This window comes from Danaus plexippus (genome assembly GCF_018135715.1).
Source record: "Danaus plexippus chromosome 9 unlocalized genomic scaffold, MEX_DaPlex mxdp_26, whole genome shotgun sequence".
Classification (NCBI taxonomy): domain Eukaryota; kingdom Metazoa; phylum Arthropoda; class Insecta; order Lepidoptera; family Nymphalidae; genus Danaus; species Danaus plexippus.
Window position 1 is genome coordinate 1,281,522 of NW_026869848.1, and position 21,352 is coordinate 1,302,873.

The following is a 21,352-nucleotide window of genomic DNA, read 5'->3' on the forward strand; positions in this document are numbered from 1 at the left end:
CAATAATTCAGTTTCACCCTTCCGAAGTGCAAGGGCGCAGTTAGGAGGGCAGCGGATAGGGATTGCAACTTCAAATAAATGTATGATAAACAAACAAAAAACAGATATCTGAGTGTTCTTTTCATATATACATGTATATACAGCACGAATAAAAATCATCGAATATTACAAAGTTATTATTATAAAGTTATTTATGTAGATGATGATTGTATATAAAACCTCCTTTATTCGTATTCGTATATGTGTCTATCGATGTATCGGGTACGTCACTAGCGCTGGTCATGGGGTTCATAGCTCGGCTCCCCGCAGTTAGACTAAATGTACGCGAACACTCTAATTGCGTTTGACTCGTATTTGGTTACGTTATTTATAAACTGGTATTATGGATTTGGTATTATTTTCAAAACAAACAAATAATAAATCATATTTCTGACAAAAAACCAAACTAATTTCATAATCCAAAGGAAAAGTTGCATCCGAGTTAACTTTAAGTCACTCGAAGTCAAAAAGGTGATAAGACTAATGAGGTTCTAATATGCGATGTTTTAAATGATATGCAGAAGCTGTAAGGAACAGCACCGATAACTTATTAATCTTATTTGATCCATAATAATATTCATGGCAGCAATGCAGCGACGCAAAGCGCTAATTCAGCGCTTTTAGTTTTTGCAACGTATTGCATCTCTCGTCTGCGGAGCGTCTTAGTAATTGTGTTGCCGCATTGCCCAGGTGGACTATTCTGTACTCTGTGCTAACGAAATCAATTAGCTCGTCTCCATTGAACAACGAATTTTATTATGTCCTTATTAACGTAATTTAAAATATCGTATTAAAAGAAGCTATGAATACAAAAAAGTATTGACGTAAAAATAAAAAATATTGTTTGAAAAGGACATGTCATTGCTTAAAATTGATTTCAGTCTGTATAATATGATTTTTGTTGTTCAAACGTTTTAATATTATAAAGTAAATGGTTGGTAATGAATATGTTTCAACTTTAAACAATGGGAATGCACACCTACCTTCTCGGAGCTACAGCGCTTGAACGAGTTAAGATTTATTCATCCACTGATTTATAGTAGCGCTGTTCTAGATAATAATACAATCAATTATACAAATGCAGCACATTATATGTATACGATCTGTTTCATTTTATCAATTCTCTTCTCTATAAAAGACATTAATATCTTCATTCCTTTATTATTTTTACTATTGTTGTGTTTCTCTTATAACAAGTATGACTTAAATAAAAACTCGCGTCGTTAAAAAGGTCTTATAATTTTTTAAGATACTGCTAGACCGTGGAGGAATAATAATTGGTCGAGATTTATAGGAAATTCGTTCGTTCGAAGGATAAAATGACTGTTTGTTTTAGCTTTTTAAATAATTTATAATGTCCTTTCATAACTTAACATCGACAGATTCAAATTGACAGCTAAATTTGCTGTTAAGTTCCTCAAAAGTGCAAAATATAATAATAAAACAAAAATTAAAATTATATTGTAGCAACATTGTCATAAGCAATAAACTAATATATGTCACAAGTCAACGTCACACTTGGTATAAATGTAATGGCAATATTTTAGTAACAGATTAAATGAAACATGTTCAGCAAGGAGGTTGGCTCGAAAGCGCCGGCCGGACCCCAGTTCACGCGTCGCCAACCAAAGGCGCTGTCTGCCATGATTAATGATACGAGGTTTAATTCCAGATATTGCCGTGAATGCAATCACTTCGATACCCTTTGTATAAAAATCTATGGAATAAATCGATTTGCAACTATTAATCTCATGAGTTGCATGTTCGTTATAACTCGTACAGAACCTATCAATTTGACAGTGACAGCTGAAACGTCAGTGAAAGTTAATACAATTAACGAAATTAGGTAAAATATTTAATAAAAGTATCACCACAATAATAAATGCGAGATCGTTTCGGCGTCGGTAAGTCATTGGATTGATTTACGAAATACTTTGATAAGTAATAGACTTCCGCATCTGGAATCGATATTTCTCATTAATTAAGAACGTCTTGTGCAGAGACAAAAAGTGATTCGGTCATTGCGCCGTCTGATTGAAAGGCAATTTCCAATTTAATTGTTTCTTTAACCATCTGACGCACGTACTTTCTAAAGTAAATTGCAGAATTAACCTAAAATTAAAGTCATATTAGATATTATTATATCAGGAGTTAAGAATTTTCTTTGAAGCCAAAAATACATTGCCAAATAACAACACGAAATTGTAGAGTATAACATAACTGTTAATTATCGAGCCATGAAAGCTTTTCGCAGTCCTCTACGTACGCGTTCTTATTAAAAAAGCTAAACAAAAGCCCAAAATTACCGAGGACACGTGGAACAAAGGATGCTCGTGAACCTCAGCGAGGACCGTGACGAAAGGAAACCCACTGAACGAAACCATTGACTCCTCGCCCTTCCGACACTGTATCAACCGCTTGTTTTTACAGACAGACGCACAAACACAGTCCCTTTGTCTACCCTTGATGACTAATGAAAACCTCTTCCCGAAGTTTATTTCGTACATATTTGACACAATCTAAACTCTACCGCAACGGCTTACATTCCAAAATGGCTCTAACGCCGCGCTCGAATTCCGTAACCAATGTCAGATGAACCCTTTCGTTTAGGTGTCCATTTTACAGTTTTAATTGAGAATGACAAACATTGATATAGATCAATTTATATTGGTCTGTTTAATTTGTACTGGCCGGCCGTTTAATTAAGAGTTCCAATGATAGCTCGTATTTTATATCGGGAATACAAAAAACGTTGACGTGAATGGGACTCGATAGCTGAATTCGACAAAGACTTTAATTTCCAATACTAAATATTTATATTTCGACGCTCTATATTAAAATATCTTTATCCTTTGCTTTATTGCAGTAATCATAGGCCATAAAAACGACACCTCGATCCAATACATGTATTTAATTTGTTTTCTGTTGTTTATACTCGTCAGGCATCAGCGTCGCACTACCAAAGCCAACTCTCAGTTCTGTCTGCTGAGAACGAGCGTCTCCGTGAAGAACTGACAGCGCTGTCGGCTGGCGTCCGTGACTCTGAACACGAAAAGAGGCTAGATGATGTGGCGCAGCAGGTCGTGCGAGCTTTACTCTCGCAGAAGGTAAGGAGATACGGCTAGAATTTCATGCGAAGAAGACAATAGTCTGCTTATATAGGTCGATGATACGCTTACAGTTAGTAAATAAAACTTCCCAATAAGTTGAAATATCACAGATTTTAGAATGCTCCAACCCTAGGCGAAATAAAATTTGCCGTTTAAAATGTATACAGTCTGATAGTGGATGTTTGTTTAAATTAAAGAATATAAGGTTCATTGCTACTTATCAAACTCTAAGGATCATAGTGACCAAGCCTCTTTTAACAGTGTCGCGACTACATTATAATAACTCTGATTCGTCTTAGCACGTTGAGATCTGCTTGACGTCTCTCTTTACGTACCCCTTGAATAAGTGACCTTTCAATTTGTCACTCCTTCATCAAGATTTAAAAAGATCGAAATAAGAACGACTAAGCTAATATCGATAAAACAGATGATAAAATTACCTTTACGTTAATCAAAGTTTTGGAAACTTAATGTATGAATTTTGCAAATAAAACAAATACACACAATAAAAATACATACAAAAAATAAAGAGCCTTTTTTAGTGGAATGAAAGTAATAACTAGTCCTCCCTAAATCTATATACTATGAGCGTACAAACTTAATTTCCAGATATTTTGATATCCATTAAGATATTTGATTAAGAAATGTCCTCATTAAATTGAAAAGTTTTTCCCCAAACGCGCGAACTGTAATTTACTTATATAAAATTAAAAAGGAAAACATCGTAAATTAATACCCGCAAAAAACGGTCCGACATTAAAATCTCTTAATCCGGCCTGGGCATTAAGATACAAACCGGAAATTGTTTTCTCATAATTATAGGAAGGAATATCCGTGGGTGGGCAAACATTCGCACATAAATCGTGTGAAATGGGACATTTTAGTCTAAGCTTCACCGTAATAATTCTGCCGGGGCTCGCTACCACTATAATCTTGGCATAATCTGGATAATGTGGATGATTGTTTAAATGTTATACGAATGTCTATGGTTACAGTTTGCGCGGGAACTTTACGAATAAAGATGGCGCGTCCCGGTGTTGACAGATGTTAAATAGCTTTTAATGTTATTATATATACGGATTTCGATTTTAATATGAGATAAATTGAAAATTTGAGTTTCATAAAGTGTAAAAACCGTACAATGTTTAAAATACACGTTTAAAAATGTATAGAATGTAATAAAATTAGAAATTTAAATGCAGTTTCCATTTGGTTTGGAGAACTAATACAAATATTAAGTAAACCGATATATACACATGCTATGGTTGAAGGTTTTTGAGTTCGTATCGCCTGCTTCGGTCATCAAATGTCAATGAAATGTATCTGATGCCGAGTTCTTCTCCATCAAAACACAAAAGACCTATGACAACAAATTTGACAACGAATTTCAACGATACAATCAGGGAAGTGCATATAATACTTTAAAATGCTTAGAAAAAACACATTTAGGTTATAAAGTACAATTTGAAAGTAATTAATATGGCAAAATTAACTTGGTTTTGAAAATTAGAATTTAATGTATAAGCCGTTAATGATATAAATATACAAGTTTAGCAAACGGGTTTACTCAATACGTCGTTGAATTGTCGCTTCACGGCCACACGGCGGGGACTACATACATGGGGGCGATCCATCAAGTTTAATCTGTGAAATGACGTTGATTGCTTTACAATAGTTGCATCAAATGACGTCGAAACACACGGACGGTTAAATGTGTTAATAATAATTATATTAAACGCTTACAAATGCCAATATTATAAATTAAATCTTTAGAGTAACGTAGCTTAGACCTCGAAATAAGACAAAGGCATTAATTTAGCGCAAAATTCCTGTCGTCATCTCAGGATCAAGGAATATAGCTGTATTGTATACGAAGACAAGTAATTTCGACCAATCACGTCGCAACCACTTGCTTACCACATTTACTGTTTTAAAACACTTTTTAAACAGGACCCTAAGTCGTCTTTACTATCTGCTAAGTACTTTTATAAAAATTTAATTATTGCCTCCAAATACAACACCATTTACTATCTTTAACGATTAAATTCTGTAGGAATTATTCAATTATAATACGCAAAGTCCATATATGTATGTCCATATATATGTTTGTTGAACTGGCAACATTTATAACAACACCGCCCGTATCTTCCATCTCGTCTTAATTACCTCCCGTCAATTACTTACTCGAATTTAATTTAGCTAATGAAGCATAATTAAAATATACGCCTTTATTTCGAAGACGGGGGATGTTTCGGAGCGGGATAATGGGAATGACAAGTACTCAAACCCTCCCAAAGAACATGTACTTCTTACGAACATTCCGAAATGTTATTAATATGCTATATTAATATTTATTAATAAGGTCGGGATCTTTGTTATTCATTTACTTCATCAAATCTGCTAACAATCAAACAGAGTTGTAATAATGAAATTTAATTTAGTATTACGGAATATATTTATTAATATTGTGATCCCTTATTAACTTAAATAAATTAAATGATAATCTGAACGTTTAGGACCGATAACAGTTAGACTTGTCGAGAAATAACGGTATTTAAGAACATTTCACTATAATAGAGTGTTCGTGAGGAGTTGGGCTGCGCTCGCGCACGTATCCGCGAGTTGGAAGCTCAGAACCGAGCGTTGAGTTCGCTCCTCGTACGACAGCTGAGACCACAACCGAGACCCTCGCCAGCCACACCGCTCACACCACACACCAATAGGGACCTCCAAGGTAAGGTCCTTTGAAGAAGAAGTCATGAAGAATATAGAGTCGACGTTTACTTAAAAAAATAAAACATTTTGAGAGATTCACACTGATGAGACAAAAGATATGTATATATTTTTGTGATCGTTTCCAGTACACCTGGTGGATGTCGGTTCGTGCGGCTCGTTGGTATCGTTCAGGGACTCCCCTCCCCCCGCGCCGCCGGCTCCTCAACCTCACCCCCTCAGCCAGGACGACAAGCGGAGACATCAAATACTAGCTGATATCTGGACTGAGCTGAAGGTAGCTGTCAACCTAGCCAACTAATTAAAAGATCCCCAAACAGACCGTCTTTATGAGATATTCAATTTCCTATATAATATTAAGGTGTTATAGGATTTACAATGAATATTTTTTTAATATGTAACATAGTTCTCTATTACGTGTATAACTATATTCTATGAGATGTCGTGTATGGCGCTGCGATGTGTTCGTATTCTCAAGGCCGCGATGCATTACAATAATCTCAAGTAACGAGCAATCGATTGCCTGTTACTGGCGTCGAGCCAGAGAATACGAGGGCACGACATCGGCGCGGCTTCTCAGACGTCTCAAGGTCACGTGTAATTTGTCAATGTTTCCGCAGGGTCTGGAGGTGACCCCCGCCAACTTAGCGCGCGCGTTGTCCGCGGTGGACCCCACGTTGTGGGCACCGCCGGCGAGGCCCGCGACGCTCAGCCTCAGCGTGCTCCAACCCACCGAACAGACACAAAGTATGACAACAACATTTAACAGTGATATGCTAAATAAAACACTCGACAATAAACATTAAACACGTCTCAACAACCTTGTTCCGGCTTCTGTATTTTGAGTTTGAATAAAATTCTATAATAATAATGTATTTTTTTGTTAGCTTTGGTTTAAAAATATTACAAACAATGAACGCCGTTCAAGGTGCTACGAGGGGGAAAGCGACGGAAGAGGAAACCGGCGAAGCGGGCGTCGAGTCACCGGAGAGCGGGGCGAAGGACGAGGGTTACTCGACGATGTCTAGCGACGTGCAAGCTGACGCGTCACGACAGAGTGACCACGTGGGCGACCCCCTGCCGGACCTCAACGAAGCCTCCGACGAAACGGACAACCAGACCATCGTTTCCATCAACCCCAGAGAACCCCGGCGTCGCGCCAGACTGATAGCTGAGGCTGATTATATATATTTTCCTATAGGTGTAGCATTCGCTGGGATAAGAGGCAGCTACCCGCCCTCGCGGCCGGTGTTACCTTTCCAGCACGTCGTGAGAAGTTTCTCAGACTCTCATTTGTGCTTAAAGTTATTGACCAGCACGTCGTGTCCTCCGAGCTGCTTGGAAACACCATCGCCGAGCTCGGGCATCTTAGTTTTAGATCTGAAACCTGCTCCAGAAAGGCCACTGAGACGGCCAGCTGTAGCGTCTACCACGAGCTCTGAGAGAGTGTCGTGGGGCAGCACCATCGATGAGCGTGCTGACGTCTCACAGTACGACGCTGATTACGTTCAGCATTGGCTAGAATTAGACGACGCCAGATCTGCACTGCAACAAAGACATAGGGATCTCGCAGACTTGGAGTATGATAGAGCGGAATTAGAAGACTGGAGTCTGTCACTGTCGTGTGAGGACCTTAGAGACAGACAATCTCCGTTTGCGGAGATAACTACCCCCGGACAGATATCTCATTCAACATTACCAAGCATCAGGGAAGACGATGCGCTAGAGCTGGAGGAGGACGTCGGTGATTGTTTGTGGAATGACTGCGGATTCGCGACGGTTGAAATCGATGAATGCAGAATAGGTGACGAAGTTGAAAACTCAGAGAAAAGATGGGAGTACACGGGAACACATTCCCCGGGCGGATCCTGGTCCAGCGCATCCGATGCTCCTGAAAAGCGATCTAGTACAGCTTTAAGTGAAGACGGCGACTGCGCTAACATAGGACTCGATTTTACGAGGGATTTTTACAGACTCGTCAAATATGAAAGCACGAAGAGTTTAGCATCCAATTCATCGAAAGGTGTCACAGCTCAGGATCCAGCAAACCATTTAAGAATAACGGATGTTCAGACTGTGGGTTTGCAGGATCGTGAACAGGCACTTCAGAATGTTCTCAATTTTATAGCAGAACAGCAGAAGTACTGTCGTGACAGAGAAGAATCCGATTCTATGTCTTCTCGTCCTGTGTCCGAAATACGTGAACTTCCACCTCCGTACGCCGCCGCTGATTTTGACGACGAGTCCGTGGATCCCCGCAGTGAAATATCAGAAGACAGGCAGAGACCGGATTCCTTTGGCAGTTTTTCTGAAAACGATTCATGCGACGTCATCCCTCTAGACAGAACGAGACTCCCCGTTTGCGAAAATATATCCGAGCCGAGATCGACACCTAGATTCATAGAGCGCGAAGATCCTTACGTGGAATCTGAAGACTACTACGACAGGTCGCGCGTCGAAAATGCGGAAAATGAAATCGATGCTCACCATCTGTTAAAGGTGCAGCGAAAAAATGAAATTAATAGAAATATTGACATCAATAACTTAGCCGACATAGAGCCGCCGAGCTCGGAGAAAGACGACGAAACTTGTGATAACGAATCTAGTCGAACCTTAGAACATAACTCGGCGTTGAAAGACAATACTGTCAACATCACGTCGAGCAAAGAAGGGTCTAGCGAAAGAGAGACGGAGGCGTCCCTTGCCAAGTCCAGCAGTCTTCATAGCGCTGTGGAAAGTGAAATATCCGTCGTCGACGAAACGTTGACTATTTGTAGAAGAACGTCACTCGGCACCGTGCCCGAAGAAGAGGAGAGCTCCTCGCCCGAGACGAGTTCTCCGCAAATGACTGAATCAAACACAACGAGCACGTCGACAGCTGAAACTGTGATAGTTAGTAATAAGAATGAGAGTTTCAACCGAGAAGTCAGGCGCAGAAACGACAAAAGCCGGATACCGACTCTGACGGGCGGCAAGCGACCGCCGTCCTCACCGCACAAGGCGAGGTCGAAGATCCCAGTCTCGGACAGAGGCAAACCAGCCCAAAAACAAGCGACGCCGCCCCCAGAACCCATCATCGTCAAGCAAGAAAACACACTGAGCTTTCACGAAGCTGCTACCTCGAAGGAGGTCATAGAAGAACTTAACAGGTATAATCACGTCCGACAACACGTGTTAAAGTAATTTGACGAAATACTTAAATAGCTGCCATATATTTCAGGATGATTCGTCAAAGCGAAGGTGCAGCGACAACGACCGACGTGAAGACCGAAGAGGGCCAAGAGAAACCGTACGGACAAAAGGATAGTGCGTTATGGGCGCCCACGGGTTGGGTTCATGTCGAAAAAGACATCGACTTCAGTGACCCAAAGGTATTACAAGTTCACTGGGACGAGTTAATGCTCTCCGACGCCCTTATGATGTAACTGAGTTTGAAACAGGTCTAGCTACTTCACAAATTGAATTTCTCCCAACACCTGCACAGCACATACCAACTCATTCCAATCTATGAATTTTTCTCTCTATAGTATGATGACACTTCAAAAGGTATTATATGATTGCAGGCGCGCGCTAATCTTCTGGACGTGATGCTGGCCTCAAGTGACTCGTCTCCATCATCCTGCGGCTCGTCGCCGGCGGAACAGCCGCCCTACTCCCGCCTCCACCGCCTCCACCGCTCAAGACGACAGAAGACCGGTAAATATTAAGACCACGCTACTGTTTATGGATAGATGTTGACACTTAATGCAATACGTCAGATGTCAATGTCAGATAGGGCGGAAATGATACTCTTCGTGGGTATTTTTTTTTTTTTTTTGGAATCGATAATTTATATCGATTTGAAATAATAAAGTAATGTCACAATACCGTTTAATGTATCACGTCAGCCCGTCGACGTTTGCCGGATATCGCTTCCATTAAGTGTTGTGTACTCATTGTTCACTCCCACTTGCATTCAATAAATCTTGGCCTTGGAGATGTCTTGTAAGGAAAATTGTATATTAGTGTTAGTGTGAAGGTTCTGTATTCCTAAGGCTCGCACACTGTGCAGTTCTGTGCACTCTCTGGTCTTACCTATATACAGCTAACAAGTAATTTTCTATGATAAATTTGTATTTATCTATCGATTTGTTTCAAAATGAATGGAATTGTATAAAACGTAACGTTCGATGAAATTATGATATATTTTGTCAAAACGACTCCGAATATTCTATATATTCTCTGATATTGTAGAAATATTTAATCATTATAAAGTCATTTTATAATATAACCGTTAGTTAGGCTTCCGTCTCTTTTTTTTTTTTCATGTTGTAACTTTTGTTAACGTCACCTCCGAATCATTTGTTAATAACTGTCATTGCTTGTTTTGGTGAATTTTAAGTATTTATTTTTTAGCTTCTCTGTGATTAATATCAATTAATGTGTGGTGTGAATATTATAAAATAGTGTAAAGTGTAGAGTAACATGTAATATTGAAATCATTTATCGACTTATTAAAATTATAATATTCATATTTAAATGTTTGTGTTTAATTTAACAAACACACACGTCGTTTAGTGCGAGAGAGAGAGATCTTTTTGTGTAACGGCGTAATATTTTATTTACGATCTGAGCCCTGTCAGTGAGATGTGTGTGTTTGTATAATTAAGGGATCACTTATGTCACATATAGTGTACGTCATATCTGACACGCGTGTTCCCGTCATCCATGTTGTGTGTCATGTCAGTATCACAAGCCACGTCACTGTTTCCCTCTCTCTCACTCACGCACCATCTCACTCTCGCCTCATTGAGTAGATTTTACAGTAAAAGCGCCGCTCCGGGAACCTTGAAATTTTGATTTAAATATATACATAATATTCAATTTATTTATTCTATTGGCCATGTTTCACTGATTATTTTGTTAACTCAACTGAAACGTTTAAAGACGGACGAACATAAAATTTAAAGCTATTCAATAATAATGAGTTGTAATGTAACGAAAATATAAAATGTCATTACATTAAGCGTCATAAAGTTATATTATAATGAATGAGAAACGTAGCCAATACATCGAGCGGCGCTGTAGAGGGTTTGGGGGTTGGGGGTTGAGCGAGGGTGGGGTCGGCTCAGGCGCTGGGTTCAGGGCGAGCGCGTGCGAGGCGCTAACCTGTGTTCGTGCAGCGGCTGCGCTGCGAGTCCGCGGCCTGGGAGCCCTACGGCACGCCAGGCACCGCCGCCCCTCCATACTCGGCCGCGACGGCTTCTTCGTCCGCTACGCCGAGCCCGAGAAGGCCGCCGTCGCCACGTTCGACTTCCTCGATGAGCTCTCGGCCGGATCCTCGCCTGACTCCAAACACAAGTAGACTGGACGACTCCGGTGGAACTCACTGTCGTGTCCGTCACGAAGCCTGGGTTTTAAATGTCGACTTTCGATACTATTTCGATTATCCATTATAAACATATGTATGTCTTATTGAAACTTGGATGTAGCACAATAATAGACTGTTGAATAATATTAGATATGCTTGTGTAATTTCGTGATAGTTGTATTTCTTTATATTTTTCCCTCTTTTATAATTTAGTGCACTCGACGATATAGCGTGTATTCGAAATTCATAATGCATTGAGTTAATTTTTCCTCATCTCTCGCTTGTGATGCGTCGTCTAGCGAATTGTAGTCAGCCGTAGTAGAGTGACTTGAGCCAAATAGTACCTAGTGGCCCGACGCGACGCCAACCAAGGCTGCAGCATTTAGTCCACCCTTCGGATTAGATCGTAGGTGTAGCTTTTCAATTTAAACTATTGAAATCGATTTAATGTCAAATTTCCTCGAAGTTGGTATAAGTACGGCATACTGTGAGGCGTGGATCGTTTTCTTTATACAAATTGGCGCGAAAACATATTTCTTAGCGCGCGTGATTGTAATGTTGCTTGTACGTGGAAGCATACCGCCGCGCCATATTGTTTTTAAACGTCACCCTTGACACTGAATGCTCCTGACAGCCGACCGTGATAACATTCGATTGATTACTTCCTGCATTGTTTGGCTTACGCTTCGAACCAACAGTTATGTATTAAGTAAGAAGACGTAATAATTAAATGACTAAGTAAATGAAAGCTGCGGCCTCGAAGTAATGTGATATTTTTGTATATAACTTTAAGACCCAATTATTTTCTTATACATTTAAATGGATTCCTTTCAAACCGATGAAGCGTCGACGTTGGTATAAGAGTGTTTGTCCGTTAGTTGTAACTCGCCCGTAGGTATTCGACGTAAATGAGACGTAAGCGCGGGAATGGCCGCGTTAAGTCCGAAGTATTTTAGCTTCTTGTGTAAATATTGATAATTATTAACTTACATAATGTTGTAGTATTAATTTATTTATAGAGAAGTCGTTATATAACAAACTTATAAACTTAAATTCATTACTCGAAGGGTACTAAAGTATTTTAAGTGTATATATATATTATGTTACGATGTCATTGAATGCTATTTATTGAGTTGTAATTTTTCTTTTGCGGTTTATCGATTTGTGTATACTTAGGTACATATCATGAAATTGAATTGTTTTGTATTGTTACGTATCTAATTTCAGGCGAGTATTAATCGATATTTTGTTTTCATCGTACTCTTACATCACTATAATAATTATTATATAATATAATAGTTATCATCGGATATAATGATATAATCTTTCAATTAATACTCGTCAAACATTTGCTATGTATTTCATTAAATACGGTTTTGAACCTCGTACCTATATATTAGTAGATACTTGCGGCTTTTACTCTTACTTGTAGTTATCGAAATGGCGGAACCAAAGCAATTTTAAACTAAAATACCGATTTTTTGCCACCACTTGTTACGCTGCGACACTTATTATTATTTATATTGAAAAAAAAAATTGTTTTATTTTAAACCGGCTTTGTTTTAATGGTGAATATTGAAGACAATAACGAAGATTTATATCTATTATTAATGATATAACTAACAGAATGACTCGAATGGATTTCGAAAATAATGAACTTATTAGTGTTTACGACGTAATTTAACAGTAACATGTATTGTTACAACACTAATTTAATTCGGATACACGTCACAGCAACTGTTTTTTTTTTTAAATCAAATGTCAGAATTTACAGACGAATCAATTCCCAACGCAGATTCGTTTCAATTTTTTTTTTTTATGAAATCTACAAACGTCTCGGTGCGTGTATTCGGATATTAATATAATTTGAAATAAAAATTCATAGAATTTAATGTAATAACAGCAATATTTTCCTCCTGAAATGTACACTGGGATCCAATTTAATATTTTTTATAATGTAATTGTTCCTACATATATCTCCCTCGAATTAGATGTAAAGCTATAGTTACTGGCGTTATGATAATGTAATATTTCTATGTATATGTAGATGGCCGTACTGTGATTGGTTATTCAGCGGGATAGATTCGTTTGGATCTGAATGGCTGCGTCTAGTACTATCGAACCTAAGACATAGAATTTATATATATATATATATATATATAGGTAGGTACTTTGGACAGTACAAACGTAGTTAACAGTATGATTTAAATGTACTGTGCAGATGGGTTTAATAAAGAATTCCGTTCAGATTTTTTGCCTTTCATTTAAACGTACACCTTTTTCTGAAACGTTAGCATTCTCATCATTTTAATATAAATCTCGGTTATCAATGAAATAAATCTAAGACACCAATGAATTTATTATAGCGAAGCTAATAAAACATAATAAATATTACATTGTTCTATAAAATTTTCTCACACAAAATAAATGCTTCCCTCTCTCGATGGGACCTGAAAAACGAAATGGATTTTTAATAATGTATAACTTTTTATTACAAATGTCATACATTTTTTTTATTTATCTGCAATAAGATTAGAAACGATTAACTCACAAACCGTCAGTATTAAGTTCCACACGTAAATTTATTAGTCAAAGCGAAGCGAATTAAAACAAACGTATATATATCAGATAAAATTTATTTTTAAAATTATAAACAAGACATCTTAATGTTATAAATAAATTATAAATAGTCCTCAAAACATCACAGACTTTTAACTTAACGTAAAATTGTGACAAACAAACTTTTTTTTGTTGTTGGAATATATGCTAACAAATATAATTAACACCTAACAATTCCAATTAGTCCTAGAGAGTTTAAATGTAACTAAAATGATAAAAAACTAACGACCGTCCGATATGAAAGGTCACTTTAAAATTCACAATGCCACTAACCATGAAACGCTAACTATAAATACTGATGTTATAATAATGTGAAGGAAAAGTCCGCTGAACCGAAAAAAATATTTAATAACTTAAAACATTAGAAAACAATATATTATATATATGCATCGAAATTGTCATTTTCCAAAATATAAAGTAGAAATTAATTTCTTTGTCCTCTCAAAGAAAACATCTTAACACGAGAAGAATTTTAGACGTTTTGCTGAAACACAATTTAATTCTAGCCCATAACAGCGCGGTTAAACCTGAGCCCATTTAAAAAAAAAATGTTATAATATATCCTGACATCTGTCATTTTGAAATGAGAAAATATGTCAGAGCATTTCTGTATAAATGACATAAAAAAATGTGACTAGAAATACTTAAGTAATATAAAATCGTAGTTTTGTCAACACACGTATTGTGACAGCGAGACCCATTCAATTAAACCGACAATATGCATATAAAATAAATAAAATATTTTGCACAACGTAATTAGAAAGTTCGTTACAATTAACTGCATATATTTTTAATTGGTGTAGAACCTGTTTTATCTAAATGGGCGTTTTGTTATCGAACATAACGTGTTACCAACCAGTTACTTGGTTATTATAAAATTGTGTAAAAATAGCTTTATATTAATTCACTTTACCACTGGAATAATGTGATGATACAGTGAGAAAATTTTCAAAACCAATTCTCGACACGTTGACAGGTCTATTGTAAACGTCAAAACTTTTGACACTTCACACAGATCGAAACCATTCGGTCGATAATTTCTATATAAAATTTTTATTCTGTCTTCGCCAGGGGTTCCCAACCGTATATTTTTTTCTGTGACTCCCTATGTCTCAAATATTTTTATAAGTTGGGAACTCCTGGTTTCGGCTTGTCTATATGTCTAACTCCAAAGGCTAGGTTTCGATACTCCCGACGTACAACGCTCTCGTTTGATGTCACCGGCCGCTCCGCTAAACACGTCCTTCTGACCGTCTGTGTGGCTGCTGTTACAATATATTATTATTATTATATTTGTTAAATAACTAATGGAATTGACAAATCACTTGTGCAAATTTTAAGTATCCATACATATAAATAATTATAAATTTATTGAAATTAATGTTCAAAATTTTGCATTTATTGAATATTTAAAACGTGAATGAACTAATCAGATCAATAAAATTCATCATTTGAACAAAATTTTATAACCAAATCAACGCCGCAAACAATCACCATATAAATGCAACATGCAAAGCGATAAAAAAAAAGATACTTTAATAAATTTTAAATAATACAAATAGATAAAAAATATATATTTTTCATGATATTATCTTATTTAGTTATAAACAGATTATAATAAGGGTCACGATAACACTATCAAAAGGATTTGACAATTATGCATCCGTAATGTTTATTAATATCCCTAAACGTGAATGTGGAAATAAAATCGGAAACTACATAAAATCACACACGCAAATGAAGAATATAAAAAATATATATAATGTCGTTTTTTATTTTGACCGTCACGGTCGAAATGCATAAAGTAACAAAAGAAAATTTGCGCGGTACTTTTTTCATCATTTGTACACAATCACATTGCCATTGTATTACATGTACAATAAAATAATCCTACCCATTATCAATGAATCATTATTCTTTGGAATAACTGATATTAATCAGGGAATTCCCGTCGTATGTGGATACATGAAAAACAAAACGCGGGAAAACTATTTGAATAATAGTTGAAAAATTAAAACGTCAATCTATGGTCAAATGACATCAAATCAATGTGCCAGTAATGTCAAGTACAAAAGAATATTATATAATAATCATGAATTAATAATAATTCATATATCAATGGAATTGTTAATAAATACAAAACTGTATTTCTAATTACGTCATCCTATCAGTAATATACACGTTGGCAGATAAAATGATTCACAACCGCCCACTCTACGTGACACCTGGGACGTTTTGATAATCCTTCGACGTTATACAACAAACACTTTTGTCTGCTTTGAAAAAAAAAAATAAACTGGATATCAATAAAAAATTATGTCAACTATCTAACTATGAATAGTAATCTTACGAGGTTACGTCATCAATATAAAGATTTTTTTAATTCTGTCTTTTGTTATTATACCTAAGTTGATACTGTCGTGTGAGAATAATATACATTTTATTAATAAAAAAAGCAGTCCAACGATTCTGACTTCTGGACCACATTAGATCAGAATTCGGATGAACAGATGTATATAGAGAGGACAGAAACACTATATTTGTGTTCACCTCCTTTGATTATTTCCCAATATTATCACCGTTAGTCTTTTATTTTAATCTTTTTTTATGCTGTGACTTCATTCGCACGGAAATCGTGGAATATTTTGCCAACGTTTAATTGCCGGACGAATTCTAATCTTGAGTACTTTGGGATGAAAGCACTAAATTTTTTCGTCTTTGTTCGTCTACTAATATTATTTACAAATACCTCCACAGTGAACGTCAAGAAGGTTTGACAGTTGTCGAATATTGGTGAAAAACTTCCTCGGTTAAAAACCTGTTTGGCTAACATTTTCAGTCGATACAATTATGACGACAACTTCCCTCATCAAATGACAAAAAATCGACTATTTCAAAGATTTTTTTTTTCTAGTTTTATATTTAGATCTAGTTTTATAATAAACATAGAAAATGTGCATAAATTATTGACTGATAACACAATACGGTAAATTTTTATTTATAGTGACAGAAATTTTCACTTGCTAGTGACATGAAGGTATATAATGAGTTCAACCATTAGAAACCTTGACTTGCTTTCAATAAGATGCTGGTAGTGACACCAAAAAAGATCTCATCATTTTCAACCAGAAAAATTGATATAAAATATACATAAAATTCATAAATTTTGTTCCCTTTATTGAAATGCAACAAAGGTTTACACTTTAGATAAAACGACCTCGATCTGTGATGCAATTAATAAACTAGGAAATAAATTCTCTTAGATTGGATTTTTTTTTAAATAAATTATAAAAATATTATTAATACAATAAAATACAAACACGAGCGAAGCAGCAGCATAATCCTTGCATGTAACTATTGCAGCATATGCTCGAAAATTCCGTGCACAGGTGCAGGCAGGCATATGCGACGAGAGACACGTAAGCCTGTGTGGGCTGGCCTGAGAGCCAACGATCCCGCTCTTATTATTTGTTTAATGTTTAAATGTGGTGCAATAGTTTCATTCAGATTTTAATATGACGAAACTAAAATTAATTAATCCAACGCCTTTAATACGTAATATTTTTCTTATCGCGATCGATTTCACTCTATGCTCTATATTTTTTTTGCAATTAACTTACATCAAACAATTGTTAGAGTGGGTTATTGGAACAGAACTATTTTGTGGTTAATAAAAAATTGCTGTTATCTTGGAACAGCTTCAATATAAAACATACGAGGGAAATACCAAAAAAAAATTTTACAATATTTTTTTTTTGTATTAATACTAACGCTGATAATAATTATTCCCGATATCGCAAAGATAACGGAAAAAAAAATATCGAAAATGAATGTGAATTTTCTATCAAAACAAGCGGAAATATTTCGCAAGTGGTCGAGAAGACGAAAGTGAAAGTTACAAGTTACACACACGAAGCGTAATAATTCCGAAGCGATAAATATGTTGGCACTAATGATATTATCAAAGGTTTCAAAATTCAAACTAGCAAGCAACACGAGGAGAATGATAATAAGCAAAAAACATTCAAATCCCTCACCTGAGCATATTCCTGAAGTTTTCTAATTCCCTTATACTATTTGACAGTCTTGCGAAGGCATTAAATAGTGCCACTATCTCAGTCCTCTGCAAGCGCTTGTGTGCTTTATGCCTCAGTACTATCCTACCCTTCTCTGCTTCCTCATCAAAACTATCCCACTGGCCGGAGAATAATATTTTGAGTGCGGTCCCCAAACCCTGGGTTTGTAATTTGCCCCACAACTTGCATTTGTCACATCCAACACAATCCATTATCCGTGAGATGTTCCAAAAATGATCTCGGAACTCTTGCTTTAGTTTTGCAGCTGGGCTGCCACCGTTGAACATGGATGATTCATTGAAGTGATCGGGGAAAGTGTATATAACACCCAACATGTTACGTATAGCGTCTCTCGTTTCTTCATCTTCGACAGGGTTACCAGTGAAATAATCTTCCCGTTCCAAATAAGGTCCAGCTTTAGCCAAAGCTCTCATTTCAAGTAAGTATACAAAGTACAAATTCTTCAGCCAATTTGGACCCTCACCAAATGTCTGAGATGGATCAAAACGACGTTGGAACTCTGCCAGATTCGGTCCCCATTCACCTTCAGGTGGAGCCGCAAAACCTAACTTCTTTTCTGAGAGCAAATATTTTGAACATAAATGTATGTTTATACTTGTATGTAATCCAGAAACTGCTCTGTAGAACACTCTCTTCTCCAAACACATATTGCCTAAGTCTGAGCTTAAAACATAAGGAAAAGATTTGTATGGATTAACCTTAGGTCTAAAACAATTCTCTTCGTAGATGCTTCTCCAAATTCTGTGTGCAGAGGTGCCTTTATATCCTGTATATCTCTCGGGGTTTAAAGACAAGTCTACATATTCTGCTTCAGCATCTTTATCATCACAATCACAGAAATTGCCAACAGAATCGTCGTAAGCTTTCCATTTTGCGATTTCGAATTGGCTTGCGACACTTAGAGTCATATTGAGATATCCAAGAGCAGGATCATGATCCGCATCACTATTACATGGAGTCTGAGCCTCCTGAGAATACTTTAGAGCCGGTGGTTCCTCCTCGAGTTCATTTTCGTAATCGTTCTCGAAACCGGGAACACTCTCCTTGGAACAGGTTTTTATATGGCAATATTTCATGGCACACCTGCTATCGTCGGCCCAAAAAGGACATTCTTTTTTCAAATTAACCTTGTAGAAACGAAAATAGTCTTTGCTTACCAAACTCTGGATGCGAGGGAATATCTTCACATTGTTGAAATAGTCGATCGTGTCAACATTACAAGAACAGTCACCCAGAGCTCCATGTAGTGCATCGAAACATGCAGTGCTATCACAGGCGACGGTCTCGAACAGCTCCGTGTCGTAACCGACAGCCTGAACTATCGCGAGAGCGAAAATTAGAAGCACAACACAATATTTTTTGTATACCATTTTAGAAAGTTTCATAAACATTCCTATTTATTGAACCACTGCGATAAATATTTGAACCGTTTATATTTCTCGATCATTTAACTCGATATACAGATTTACATTACGAACTAGAGAATTTGGTGAAAACCCTAACTCACGAAAGTAAGAAACGTAAATACTAATCAACTAACTACATCGACGAATTGACAATTACAATGCGACGAATTTTGAATCCATGAAATGTCATCTACTTTCACGCAAATGTCAGCTGTCAATATTCAAATAGGAAATTCACACAGATAACATAGAAACAACTTTGAAAACTTATAACAGTGTCTTCAGAATAGATCTCATATGATAGAACACTTATTTATAATTTAATTAGACAAAAAAAAACTTAACGTAGTTATGTTTCATTATTAAACTAAACTAAAGCAAAAAATACAAAATGCAAAGGTGCATCGTTCGTTGCAAAGTTATGTTATTTTGTCTGGTACGATGATCGTGTAACTTTAAATTACCTTTACTTTTGAAATCTAGCCTAACAAAAAATATTAGAGTTATATTATAAAATATAATAATAAATTGTGTTACTTTAATGTAAATATAATTGTATCCTCAAAATTCTCTTTATTAGCAAAATATTTCTAATGTTAACCTCTATAGGTGACTCTCAGAGAGAAATTGGACTTGTCCCACAATACAATGACAATTAAAGCATGTCATTTGGAAATATATAATAAATATATATTTTTTTCAGACTAGAAGTCTCTTAGAACATACACATACACGATAGGGAAAAAAAATAAAAGTAAGAAAATATTTGAAACAAAAATACAATTGGTAAAATACTTATATAACGTCAAAAAAGTTGTCTTTCCAAATTGTTTTTGGTATTACATTTAAAATAAATTATATAATTTGGCCTGTTGATGATATACAAAAAGTTGATTAATTTTTAAATATTATTTTTCTTTTATTTAATTTTTAAAAACAAAATTGTTTCATTTTTGAACCTGTTTACCAAATTTTGCACCTAGTGAACGTCTGTTTTATGTGATGAAATGTTTATGAACCTCTATGTAATATATATGGACATGAAAGATGTGATCTTTAAAATAATATTAAAATCAATAAAATAAGTAATGAGTTTTTTTATTGGGAATTTAATAATTTTTATTATAAACATATAAATTTGACATTTAATTTAAATATTAAATTAGCAATGTATCATTTTCTAGTTAAACAGCTGTACAACAAATATTTCACAAATGTATGTAGTAATGTAGGGAAATTGTTTATATATTTTCTTTATACTTGCTTTTAATTGTGTATATTTTTTGGTCAACCCGAAACCTTCTTAATAGAATATAAAAATTTAGCCATCACATTAATTATGGAGCTTTTAATTTGTTTATGTGGAGATTTTTTTTGTCCTCAGATACCTCGTAGACTAACATTAAAGTTAGATTGAGGTTTTAATGGTATTGAATGTTACGGTTGTTAGACCAAATATTAGGAAATTAATGGAAGAAAGGGAACCAAAGGCAGATGCCGCATTCGATTCTAATATCCTACATTTTAATAACGACAAAGCACATCCCGTCCTAAAAAATGTATTATTGCATTTCATGTCTTGCTTTGCTATAACTGTCGTCTATACTAGGTCGTATGAATGTGTTGGTTTGTATAGTAGCCGGTCAATAAGTTGGTAAGAGACGATAGATGTTTAGAATACGATTTCTAGATGTCATAGCCGTGTTGCGGGACGCTACTGTTGTACTGTTGATGTTTAGTGTCATGTTATGCGCGTGATTGGATGTTTACTGTTATGTCATATAATGTCACTTAAATTAAACCTACTGTTTTTGTAACTATTCCAAGTTTTTTATATTGATGAGCAACAAAAGTGACCACTTTTTGTTGCACTAAGTAAGTGTACATGAGCAAACTTATCCCAATTACGCTAAAACCTTGCAAAGTTGCGGGCCGCCAAGTAGACTATGTAATAAATAAGGGTTTAAAATTTTTCACTTAAAAATATTTTCGTATATT

At 36.0% G+C, this 21,352-nt stretch overlaps 2 protein-coding genes across 9 annotated transcripts in view; one reads left to right on the plus strand and one right to left on the minus strand.

Annotated features, from left to right (window-relative positions):
* Positions 1-13,481, plus strand: part of LOC116767620 (uncharacterized) — a 186,563-nt gene extending 173,082 nt beyond the window's left edge. For 5 of the 6 annotated variants that reach the window (XM_032658024.2, XM_032658023.2, XM_061527404.1 and 2 more), the window contains 8 exons: positions 2,982-3,146; positions 5,727-5,883; positions 6,011-6,159; positions 6,503-6,629; positions 6,811-9,031; positions 9,103-9,253; positions 9,446-9,578; positions 11,045-13,481. In XM_032658024.2, the coding sequence (XP_032513915.2) occupies positions 2,982-3,146; positions 5,727-5,883; positions 6,011-6,159; positions 6,503-6,629; positions 6,811-9,031; positions 9,103-9,253; positions 9,446-9,578; positions 11,045-11,226 (3,285 nt within the window). In that variant the 3' untranslated portion in view covers positions 11,227-13,481. Of the gene's footprint in view, positions 1-2,981; positions 3,147-5,726; positions 5,884-6,010; positions 6,160-6,502; positions 6,630-6,810; positions 9,032-9,102; positions 9,254-9,445; positions 9,579-10,678 lie in introns of all 6 variants that reach the window. The other variant, XM_032658026.2, reaches the window with a different exon arrangement.
* Positions 13,482-13,573: 92 nt separating this feature from the next.
* LOC116767621 (ero1-like protein) lies at positions 13,574-19,523 on the minus strand. 3 transcript variants are annotated; one of them, XM_032658031.2, is made up of 2 exons: positions 17,889-19,522; positions 13,574-13,682 (listed from the first exon to the last, which is right to left on the minus strand). In XM_032658031.2, exons 1-2 carry the CDS (start codon positions 19,337-19,339, stop codon positions 13,634-13,636), a joined length of 1,500 nt encoding a protein of 499 aa, XP_032513922.1. In that variant the 5' UTR covers positions 19,340-19,522; the 3' UTR covers positions 13,574-13,633. The 3 variants fall into 3 exon arrangements, with proteins under 3 accessions (XP_032513922.1, XP_032513921.1, XP_032513920.1); XM_032658030.2 differs by lacking the exon at positions 13,574-13,682 and adding an exon at positions 13,851-15,113 and having other exon boundaries at positions 17,889-19,523; XM_032658029.2 differs by lacking the exon at positions 13,574-13,682 and adding an exon at positions 13,851-15,116.
* Between the last annotated feature and the right edge of the window lie 1,829 nt (positions 19,524-21,352).

Coding starts and splice junctions, on each gene's coding strand:
- LOC116767621 (XM_032658029.2), bottom strand. CDS start 19,339: ATGTTTATGAAACTTTCTAAAATGGTATACAAAAAATATTGTGTTGTG. Junction 15,117..17,888: donor AACTTCAGGAATATGCTCAG/GTGAGGGATTTG, acceptor ATATTGTAACAG/CAGCCACACAGACGGTCAGA.